At 36.4% G+C, this 12,052-nt stretch overlaps 1 protein-coding gene across 4 annotated transcripts in view; it reads right to left on the bottom strand.

The window, feature by feature from the left end:
* The window catches only part of Cdh18 (cadherin 18), a 618,087-nt gene that overhangs the window by 370,235 nt on the left and 235,800 nt on the right, over window positions 1-12,052 (bottom strand). For all 4 annotated transcript variants that reach the window (XM_055618993.1, XM_055618992.1, XM_055618994.1 and 1 more), the window contains exon 2: window positions 6,103-6,581. In XM_055618993.1, the coding sequence (XP_055474968.1) occupies window positions 6,103-6,330 (228 nt within the window). In that variant the 5' untranslated portion in view covers window positions 6,331-6,581. The remainder of the gene's footprint in view (window positions 1-6,102; window positions 6,582-12,052) is intronic.

Genomic DNA, 12,052 nt, shown 5'->3' with positions numbered 1-12,052 from the left:
CACACACACACACACACACACATACACACAGAGCCAGAGAGAGAAGTTAGTAGTATATTTATAGTTGTAAATAAATAGCAATGTAATATACTCCTTATAATATTATCATTATGCATTGTTTTATACTGTTAATTTTTTAAAATAAATTTCAGCTGTAAATGGTAAATAATTCATTAGTATGGGCATTTTATTTACTCAAGTATATTATAAATTATTCCATAAAAATATAATTAAACTTCTAAATATGATATCTTTATCATATAAGCCAAAGTCACTTAAACTTAAATGAGATAGCCATTCAATCAAATTTTCCTTTGCGGTTCTGCTTTCTTTTAGATGTAAAGTATGTACAAGAGTCAATACACACATAAAATGTAACCCATAACTGACACCATGAATTCATAATAAGACACCATGTATTCCTGCTGTCATACATATGAATTTCAAATGTCATATTTTAATAGATGAACTTTTCAACTTCAAAAATTATCAATTTGATGATATGAGATAGTTGCTAGTTCAAATTTTGCTCTACAATTAAATACGAATTCAGATTCATTTGACATTAAAAGGGCTTTTTTCTGAAAAGCTCAACATTCTAATTTTGTATCATATATTCTTCCTTTAATCTTAATTTCATCTCTTTGATATGAAAATTTAGCATTTCAAATTAAAAGAGATTTAATTATTTTATTATCTGTAAACAAAAGTGCAGAAAAGTGTAAGCCATCATGAAAACTCTCAATAATTTCACGGTTTACAAACTAGAAAGCATTTTAAGCAAATAATTGGATTTTTAATTCTTTTCTGATATTGCCCTGACAAATGCCATAAATGTCAAATGCTGGTCCGAGACTGCTACCCATCAATTCAGATGTGTAATAAAACGGTGATTATATTTGCTGTAGATTCTTAGAGTTTACTTCTATCTACATGTTTTTAGTTGTTTAATAAAGTAACATAAAATTATTCTTGTCAATCTACATTGTTGTGCGAAAAGGAAGAGTAAAAATGATATGGACTTACTCAACAAGTTTATAATAGTTATTTTTAATATCTTCAATAATTATGGTTTAAATCTAGTAAAAGTCATGATAGTACCATAACATATTGTACAATTTCATAAAGTACGGTATATCTATTTTTTCAGAATATATAAGCTTTTATTAATCTTTATCATACCTTTCTCCATGTCAATATAGGCAAAACTGAAAGTAAATTTGGTAAAATTGTTATATTAATCTACCTTTTAATATATAAAATATTCTTAATTATTTAATTATCTACAATGTAGGCAATAGTCGCAAACAAATATTTTGTTGTTTTTCTTATTTTTTAATTTTATTTTTTTTCTTATCAATTACATTTTATTAAATCTGTATCACAGCCATGTCCCACTCCCTCATTCCCTCCCAATCCCACCCTCCCTCCCTCATGTCCAACCTGCCCCTTGCCAAGTCCACTGATGGGGGGACCTCTTCCCCATTCATCTGATCCTGTTTTATCAGGTATCTTCAGGACTGGCTGCAAAGCTCTCCTCTGTGGCCTAACAGGACTGCTCCTCCCTTGGGGGGTGGGGAGGTCAAAGAGCCAGTCATTGAGTTCCTGTTAGAAATAGTCCTTGTTCCCCTCACTATGGGAAACCAATTGGTTACTGAGCTACCACAGGCTACATCTGAGCAGAGGTTCTAGGTTATATCCATACATGGTCCTTTTTTGCATGTCAGTCTCAGAAAAGACCCTGTGCCCAGATATATTTGGTCCTTGTGGAGCTCCTATCCTTTCCCCATCATACTAACTCCCCTTCTTTCTTATGATTTCCTGTACTCTGCCGAAGGTTTGGTCATGAGTCTTTGTATCTGCTTTGAAAACACTGCTAGTTAGAGTCTTTCAAATGTGCTCAGTAGACTCCTGTCAATGTTCAATGCACATCCCATCTGTCTTTCTAAATGAGGATTGATAATCTTACCCCATGTCCGCTCTCTTGATTATCTTTTTAAGGTGTACAGATTTCATTATGTTTATCATATCTTATAGGTCTATATAAGTGAGTATATACCGTGTTTGTCTTTCTCCTTCTGGGATACTTCACTCAGGATGATCTTTTCTAGATCCCATTTGGTCAGGTATACCTGAGAGGTCTCTGAAACAGCACAGGCTACTGGCATTTCCCTTAAGTATTAGCTGTAACATCATGGTAAGACCCTATTGCTGAATGTACCACATCTTTTGGGTGTGTGACTTAGAGACATAAATTTCAACCTGATCACAGAAATCCATCACTGAGAGCAAGCTCTCATAGTATTAGAAGCTACAATACAGACTGCTGGGAAGAAGAAACAAATAAGAAAAAAAAAAAACTAAAGCAAAAATAGAACAAAACAAAACAAAAACAATGATCTGATCTCAAGCTACACCCTTGATACTACAAAACAAACCAGTCTGTCAAGTTCTGTGCACTTGTACAATAGTGACAGGATGGCTATGGGGAGGCAACTGTCTAATTCTACATGTGGCCTGTTCCACAGGAGTGACTTTCAAGCCTGGAACTGTGAAAATGTTAAACCCCCATCCAGGTTGTCACAGACCCTACGATAGTATTTACCTTTTTAATTTTGGTAAATTGTGATAGTGTCAAATTGTCTTCTATATATTAATACTTATACCCATTGACCTTTGCTTCTCTCAGCTGAAGTCAGACAAGCTTCTTTTGGCAGAGGACAACAGTCAGTTGAGAGTTGTTGAACTGGTCAAAGACTTGAGTATGAAAGGCCAGGTGCTCAGATTTGAAATACACATATTTATCACACGTGCAAGGCTTGGGTGCATTTTGGAATAACATAAGAACATCAAAAGAATGAGGAACCCCATGAAACTACTGTCCCTAGACTTGCCTGGATATCACAGTCATGAACTCATAGACTCTTTTGGTCCCTGCCTAAGCCCTATACAAGAAGATGGCAGTAATTTTCTATCTAGAATTTTCTACAGGTGCTAACCCTAACTTAAAATTTAAAGGAGCCACTGGCAGGTAATACTTGCTCAAGAAGAAAGAAACATTTTTTTTCAGGGGGTGGCACAGTTTTCAATGAACATATATATATACCCCAACTATAATTATACCAACAATTTGCATTGCTGCAAAACCCTGAGATAGATGTTCATACATGGGAAGAAGAGGTTGGACTCTGAGGGTCATGAAGACAGAAAAAGAGCATGAATAAAAGAGGATATCTGGTTGGTAGGAGGACTTGTTGAGGTTGATATGGCATGAGTGGGTGCGATGAAATGGAAGGTAATAGGATCATACTTCAATGTAAATAAATATAAAAATTTAAATAAATATTATTTTAATACAAGGCATTGATATGTTATATAAAGAAGATAGCATATCTTATTATAATATATATTTTTGTTAATTCTTAGAAATCTAGTTGTTTTCTGATGAAAGACAGAAAGGGGTTTGGTCAGTATGGGAGGGTATATGGGGAGAACCTAGAAAAAGTAGAGGAAGGTAAATGCATCGGTAGATATAATATATTCTTAATTAATGGGAGAAAAAAACACTAAAAAATACAAAACGAAATAAAATAATTAAAAATGATGGAATCATCCAAACAATAAAATAGTATCTGCTTTATACCCAATAAGCAATAAATTCTTTAAAGGGGCACACAAAGGTCTTTAAAAATCCTACAATATTTCCAAAATTCCACTCACTGTAACCACATCTGTCCATCCCTGTCCAGATAGCCACTTCTATTTTTTACTATTCAAGGTTAAAATACAGTTACCACTCACGGGAGAAGATCTTCATACTATAAAAACATTGGTTTATTCATGTATCAGAATCCTATTTCAGAAAGAAATTTGGATGTATAAATGTTAAATTGTGTCTACACATTGTTTTCACCTTATCATTTCATACATTATTAGGAAAATGGAGACAACTTCGATTATTCAGCACTTGCCAAAATTAATATAGAAATTTTAGGAAGAGCAGTGTAAAAGGAAATGAAGTCTCAAGCTGGTCTTGTTAAGGAATACAGCCATTCACAAGAGTTATTTTTGTTTTAATCATTTCCGTTAGTTATCCCAACTATTAGCATTGCTACAAACCCAATGTAAAGAAAATGTCTCATAACCCTCCTTTCACTGCAGCCAAAGTCTAGGAGCTTAGAAATATTATCTGTAAATAGCAATATGGAAAATTTTCAACTTTGTTCCCTGTGAATAGCTGCATTTCAATTCTGCTACCATTGCATCTTAACTGCCAGAAATTACATGGAACTGAAGGAATGCTGTTGGTTATATAAGTGGCCACATCTTTTGGGTCATCCTTTATCCTTGGAATTTTTCCATTAAAATACCAACATCTAAGAGCTAGCAGCATGATCCTTCCACCCTCCCTAGCACTCACGTGCACCGTGTCCTGGAAAGTAGCTTAGAAGGAATCCTTTCATTGAGACATCATCATTGTTTGGCCTAGTTATGTCAGAGGGGAGGTGAAAAGTTGTCCCAATTTTTCCTCTCCTTTTCTAAACTCATATTATCTTCGCATTTATTCAAAATAGCATTAAATATGCATAACTTTTTAATAATAAAATATATCTGTATTGTCTTTTACTCCTAAAGAACCAATATTTCTGTTTCTTCTGTTTTGCATCCATTACAAAAATTAAGAGATTTTTTTAAAAAGAGGATTCAAAGTTTATAACAAATAAACTATTTGTAACTCATTATGCTGTTTCAATGTTCATATATTTGTCATTCCATGGAACACCTTGCAAGATAAAAAGCATGTAATAAAGATGAATTATTTGTTTCCTCTTGGTATGAATATATGAGTATTGCAGAATTGTTTCAGATCTTTTTCTGTGTTCTATAAGCTGACACCTTGGATTCTATGGACTACAGTCTCCACAGCTGCATTGTAATCCCCTATGGACATACAACAGAATGGACTGATTCTGTTTCTGAAAAGCTTGCCTGCAAGGGAGGTAGCATGTTCTGCATGGAGGACTTTTTTTTTTTTTTTAATCAGTAGTGATAAAGACAAAAATAAACAGTCATCCAGGGAGGAGGGAGGCACTGAGCCTGCAGTCAGTGACCACACTTCTGAGCAAGCTGCTTCTCTGACAGGCGTTAAACAGACATAAGTGCAGCTGCTTCAACAGATCAACAACTAACCTTCCCCACTATTTTCTTCTGTCCTAGCACGAAGAAGATGGTGCTTCAAGATATGGACATGGTACTCTGCTTTTAACAAAGCTTGATCTGACAGTATTAATAATTTGCTAACTACATTCTGTTTTCATTTTTATTGCCATCTATGTACATTTAACCTATATTGAAAATTAAGCAACATATATATTAAAACTATTATTAGTTATTAGACAATATGTTCATGAACTCAAGAAAGCTGACTTAGTGACACATCTTAGCAAGTGAAATAAATATTAAACATTAATAGGTGAAGTGTTATTTTAACATCATGTCCATGAACCAGAAAAACATAAAGTATGAGGCATCAGAAATGGGCCAATCAGAAAAATTGTGAATTTTAACATAACTTTATGACAGTAAAGACGAAGGTTTTTTACATCCAATTAAATCTACTTTCATTAGAAGAGAAAATGGCAACATTGATGGGAGAGAATAACTTAGTATGTGTGGATTACTTTTTTTATTTTATTAATTACACTTTATTCATTTTGTATCCCCCCATAAGCCCCACCCTCCTCCCCTCCCGATCCCACCCTCCGTCCCCTTTCTGCATGCATGCCACTCCCCAAATCCACTGATAGGGGAGCTTCTCCTCTCCTTTCTGATCTTAGTCTTTCAGTTCTCATCAAAAGTGGCTGCATTGCCCTCTACCGTGGCCTGGTAAGGCTGCTCCTCCCTCAGGGGGAGGTGATCAATGTGAAGGGCAGGGCCTGTTTCCCACAATTAGTTTGAGTTTTCCAATCTAAGGAACAGCTTTCTAGAATGAGACACATGTTCCTTATTTCATCATTCATTTTCCAGTTCCACCTTCACCCTACAATTTCTCAAGAAAAGCAAAACTAATAAGCAATTCTGAAAAAATGAAAACAAACTTACTTTTCCAACATACTGTGGATCTGGTCCCATATGTTCTTCTAAAACAAAGAACTGGTTCCATACCCATCCCCTCTTCGGACGATGGTGGACTTCTGTTTCCCCTTCGGTGTGTTTGGTTTGGTTTCTGGTCACCTTGATGGAGTTGTGGTGAGCAGTTCCATAACACCTCTGCACAAAACAGAGACACACGAGGACTGGGCAGATGCAAGATGTGCTCGTAATTTTCATTGTAAGATCACTTCCTGTTCACAGTCCTTCCTGTCTTTGTGGCCTACAATGGCTCAGTATGCATTCAAGAGAGAAGCCAAAGCATCTTTTGGAATTACAGTCCAAAGCAGATAATTTAGTCTGTCCATGATTTAGCTGCCCATCAGGGAAAGGTCAGGCAATGTTTACATCCTTATTCATGGGTGGAATTACAAGGGCAGCCATTGGACCCCAGCTGTCACTGTTGGTTAGCACAGGTTGTCATTTTCAGCCTGTTGGGAAGAAAGAATTTGTACATATAATTAAGCATGTGAATTTTAATTACACATTCTAAATACAAGTTCTATTTCTTTAAAGCATGAAGATGTTTGGTATGGATTTGATTAGAAGACACACCTCTGTGCTTTGCTGTGGAATTATTTTTGAGATGCTGTGGAATTATTTTTGAGAGATTTTACTTAGGGAAGAATAATCCTGAATATGAATATTCACACCCCGTGGAACAGGATTCTTGACAGAATAAAAAAAAATGAAGAAAATAGAAGCAACTGACCTCAAATGTATATATTTCTGATCATTAATTGTGGCTAAATGTAAGCACAGACCTTATACTCCTATTGCTAACCTTCAACATGACAGATTATACCCATGGAAACCCTGAGCTAAAACAATTTCTTTCTCCCTCATGTTACTTCTTTTATGATATTTGGTTCCAGCTACAATAGGATTAACTAATAAAATAAAAAAAAATGTCTGAATGTTTTCAAAAATACACATAAAACTTGTGTGCATTGGCACATTTTTACCTTTGGTCTCCAAACTGTAATTCTTATCATTAATTACACATCTACTTATACTTTTGTGAGACTTAACAAAAATTGATGTGCATATTACAAAATAGTACTGTAGGAAAATCTACTATCAATAATTTACTGACAGCATTCTATAAACGCTGGTTATTATCCACACAGATAAGTGTTGCCTTCATCCCTATCAAGGAAATTTCTTGCAACAGAGAACACTACGGAAAGCCAAGGAAATTTCTTGCAACAGAGAACACTACGGAAAGCCACAACCAATCAAAATGCAGAGATATAGAGCCCAATCCCAATGGAAACATCACAGAGCACTCCTCCACCTAACCAGGGATCCTGTGGAAGACTGTAAGAACCAGAGAGAAAAGAAATTTGCTGTGAAATTTTGTCTCCTAATAACATAGGAAGCTATAGTCATAAATTCTCACCCACACGACCACCAAAAACTGAGCTGAACAAGTAGTACATCAGAGAACATACCATATTGGGCTGGGGGATGGGTGGGTGGTTGGGTAAATTCCATGAGGCAGAAACCCTTCACAAAGAGCTAAAGGCAAGTCACTAGATCTGGGAGAGGGCAGAGGTTCTTTTGAGGAGAAAGCACAGCAAATTATTCTACAGCGGCAAATGGACAACCATGAAAATATGATTAAAAGTAACATTATATGGACTTAAGTAATAGTTGAAAATATACGCATATATATAAAGTCATATGTACTGTCAATAACAATTAATAAAAAGAGACTTGAAATTACTGGATAGAGGAGAAGAGAGAAAATTTATAATTAAATCACAGTATCAAACAAGAGCAACAATTAGAGCAAAGGTTGTCTCTGACTCTGCTGTCTGCTTTTGGGTCCCTTTCTCCTAGCTGAGCTGCCTTGTCTTGACTCAGTGATAGATGAGCTTAGTCCTGCTATAACTTGAGGTGCCAGGATGGGTTTATACTAATGAGGCACCTCTCCTCCTCTAAGGAGAAGGGGAGAGGAAGGAGAAAGAGAGAGCCTATGAGGATGGGATTGGGAGAAAAAGAGAAAGGAGTCTCTGATCAGGCTCTAGTGTGACTAAAATGAATTAATGAAAATAATAGACAACAACAACAACAACAAAAAACAATTAGTTGTTGGTTGCACACACGGCTTTTAAATATATACCACATTTTCTATCAGTGCTATAACAAAGTCAAATAGGCATATAAAGTGTTAGCTTTAAAAAAAATAAATTGAAATTGAAAAAAGGAAGCTCACTGAAAAAAATATATACAGCTGAAAAATCACACCAGGATTGGGGCACAGGTTGACACAGTCAAACATGAGTGAAAATGCCAATTGGTTAATCATTGGGCGCACATTTTCTAAAATACTTTTCATAATGCTCTAAGGTGTGGACTTTATATCCAGGCAAGACAGATTTCCATGCAGGGAAATGATTTCAATTAAAATTTTACTTTAGCAGCTGTATCAAGAAAACCTTGAAATAAAGACAGTGTTAAAATTACCTAATGTAAAATCATTTTATTTATTCATTCATGTAAGAAATATCAAGATTTCAAATTATATTTTTAAAGGTAAAGAAAACATGATTTTTTTAAAGATTTATTTATTTATTATGTATAAATGTTCTCTCTGCATGTACACCCAAATGCCAGAAGAGAGCACAAGATCTCACTATAAATGGTTGTGAACCACCATGTGGTTGCTGGGAATTGAACTCAGGACCTATGGAAGAGCAAGCCTTAACCTCTGAGCCATCTCTGCAACCCATGGGAATATGATTTTTTTTTTTTTTTGAGCTAATAAGACATGTATCTGCATTGTTTTTTGGGCATAAAATCTTTTTTAATTTTATTTTTTTAATATTAATCACAGGTTATTTACTTTGTATCACAGCCGTAGCCCCCTCCCTCATTTCCTCCCTATCCCACCCTCCCTCCCTCATCTCCTCCTTGTCCCTTTCCAAGTCCACTGCTAGGGGAGGTCTTCCTCCCTTTCCATCTGAAACTAGCTTATCAGGTATCTTTAGGACTGCAATATCTCCCTCTGTGGCCTAGCAAGGCTGTTCCTCCCTCGGGGGGTTGGGGAGTAGGAGGTAAATGAGCCAGTCATTGAGTTCATGATTTTTTTAAATAAGAAACATGAGATGGCCATGCATGGTTGCATAGGCCTGTAATCCTAGGAAGGAGAGGCAGACTGATCTCTGTGAGATCGAGTCCAAGGCTAGCCTGGTCTACAAAGTGAGTCCAGGACAACCAAGGCTACACAGAGAAGCCTTATATCAGAAAAAAAGAAAGAAAGAAATGAGATGTTTTATTTTTTCATTAATTTTCCACCCAGAAGATAAGCATGAGCTATCACATAGAGTTAATTGAATTGTATTCAGGTAAGCATAGTTATACTTAATTATTTACAAAACAAAATAAATAATCATTCATAACCTAATTTTTATGTATAATTGAAAACAATGGCGTTATATAGCTAGGGATGGAAATGGAAATGTACCACAATTTCTGTATCCATTCCTCCACTGAGGGACAACTCTGGAGGTCATGCAGAGACTGATACCCTAACCAAGGACAATGCACAGAGAGGACCTAAAACCTGGCTCAGATGTAGCCCATAGACTCAGTCTCCAAGTGGATTCTCTAATAATGGGAGCAGGGTCTGTCTCTGGCATGAACACATTCACAGGCTCTCTGATCACCTCTCCCTGAGTGTGTGTGTGTGTGTGTGTGTGTGTGTGTGTGTGTGTGTGGCGGGGGTGTAGCCTTGCCAGGCCACAGAGGAAGACAATGTAGTCAGTCCTGATAAGACTTGATAGGCCTGATAAGACTTGATAGGCTGTGGTCAAATAGAAGGGAGGAAGACCTCAACTATCATCGATGAGACGAGGAGCAGAAGAGGAGAAAGAGGGAGGATGTGATTGAAAGAAGAGGGAGGGGGACACAGCTGGAATACAAATTGAATAAATTGTAATAAATGATAATAATAATGAATGGGGTTCATAGCAAAACAGAGAATTCTTAATAGAGGACTATCAAATGGCAGAGAAACAAGTAAAGAAATGCTCAAAGTCCTTAGTCATCAGGGAAATGCAAATCAAAATGACCCTGAGATTTCATCTTACACCCACCAGAATGGCTGAGATAAAAAACTCAAGTGACAACACATGCCGGAAAGGATGTGGAGAAAGGGAACCCTCCCCCATTGCTAGTGGGAATGCAAACTTGTACAACTATTTGAAAATCAATCTGACGGTTTCTCTAAAAATTAGGAATAGTGCTTTCTCAAGATCCAGCAATACCACTCCTAGGCATATATCCAAAATATGTGCAAGTATACAACAAGGATATTTGCACAACCATGTTCATAGCAGCTTTTTTCATAATAGCCAGAATCTGGAAACAACCCAGATTTCCCTAAGCGGAAGAATGGATACAGAAATTGTGGTGCATTAACACAATGGAATAGTACTCAGCAATTAAAGACAAGGAAATCATGAAATTTCCAGGCAAATGGCGGGAACTAGAAAAGCTCCTCCTGAATGAAGTGACCCAGAAGCAGAAAGACACACATGATATCTACCCACTCATAAGTGGATATTAACCAAATAATATAGGCTAAATATACTAAAATCTGTACTCCAAAAGAGGCTGAACAAGAAGGAGGACTCTAAGGAAGTTGCTAAATCCTCACTCAGAAAGCAAATGGGATAGATATCAGCGAGGGAGAAAACAGGGAACAAGACATGAGCCTAACACAGGGGGCCTCTGAAAGACTCTACTGATCAGGGTATGGAAGCAGATGCTGAGACTCATAGTCAAACTTTGGGCAGAGTGCAGAGAATCTTATGAAAGAAGGGGGATATAGAAAGTCCTGGAGGGGACAGTAGCTCCACAAGGACAGCAACAGAACCAAAAATCTGGGCACAGGGGTCTTTGCAAAAACCGATACTCCAACCAAGGATCATGCATGTAGGTAATCTAGACCCCTTGCTCAGATGTCTTCCAAAACATTTCAGTCTCCAAGTGGGTTCACTAGTAAAGGGAGCAGGGGTTGTCTCTGACATTAATTCAGTGGCTGCCTCTTTGATCATCTCCTCCTGAGGAGGGAGCAGCCTTATCAGGCCACAGAGGAAGACAATGCAACCAGTCCTGATGAGACTTGATAGGCTAGGGTCAGATGGAAGGGGCCGAGGACCTCCCTTGTCAGTGGACCTGGGAGGGGCATGGGAGGAGAAGAGGGAGGAAGGATGGGGCTGGGAATGGAAGAGAGAGAGGGCTATAGCGGGGATACAAAGTGAAAGAATTGTAATAATAAAAAATTAAATAAAAAAGAATTATATGTGAAACATCTGAAAATGTGTTATTCAAATTTTACACTATTTTGATAACACAAAGATACATTTCCACTGACTTTATTTGAAATAATTCAAAAGTCCCTGTAGCTTATAATTAAAGTGGATATAATTCTAGGTCCAAAGTAGTACAGGCACTGGAAAAAGAGTCAGAGCACACTGGATTTATAACGATTCTTTTCATAAAATAATTCCACAATGTTCACATTTGAATAAACCAAATTACTTAAATCACAACATTCACATATACTAAAATATTTGGCTAAAGTATTTGCCTTCCTTCTTTATACTTTAATTAGTACCAAATTATTTTGGTGATATATTTTCAATTTCACACAGATTTTTGTGAAATCATGGAGTTAAAAGAAAGAGATTTAAGTAACTCTTCTTAGAAGCCAATGTGACAAATATATAAAAGGTGTAATTATCTTAATGCTTTTTCACCATTTGGTGTGATTTTCAAATGAAATTAACAACTTTGTCCTTTATGCTGTTATTTAACAAAGCATAATTCATGAGTACAAAGTGAAGAAAGTGACTTTATAAATGCATTACAGATATATTGAATGAGTGAT

This window comes from Psammomys obesus, unplaced genomic scaffold (genome assembly GCF_907164565.1).
Source record: "Psammomys obesus unplaced genomic scaffold, mPsaObe1.curated_primary_1811, whole genome shotgun sequence".
Taxonomy (NCBI): Eukaryota; Metazoa; Chordata; class Mammalia; order Rodentia; family Muridae; genus Psammomys; species Psammomys obesus.
The sequence above is the reverse complement of the archived record's forward strand: the minus strand, read 5'-3'. Positions and strand labels throughout refer to the sequence as shown.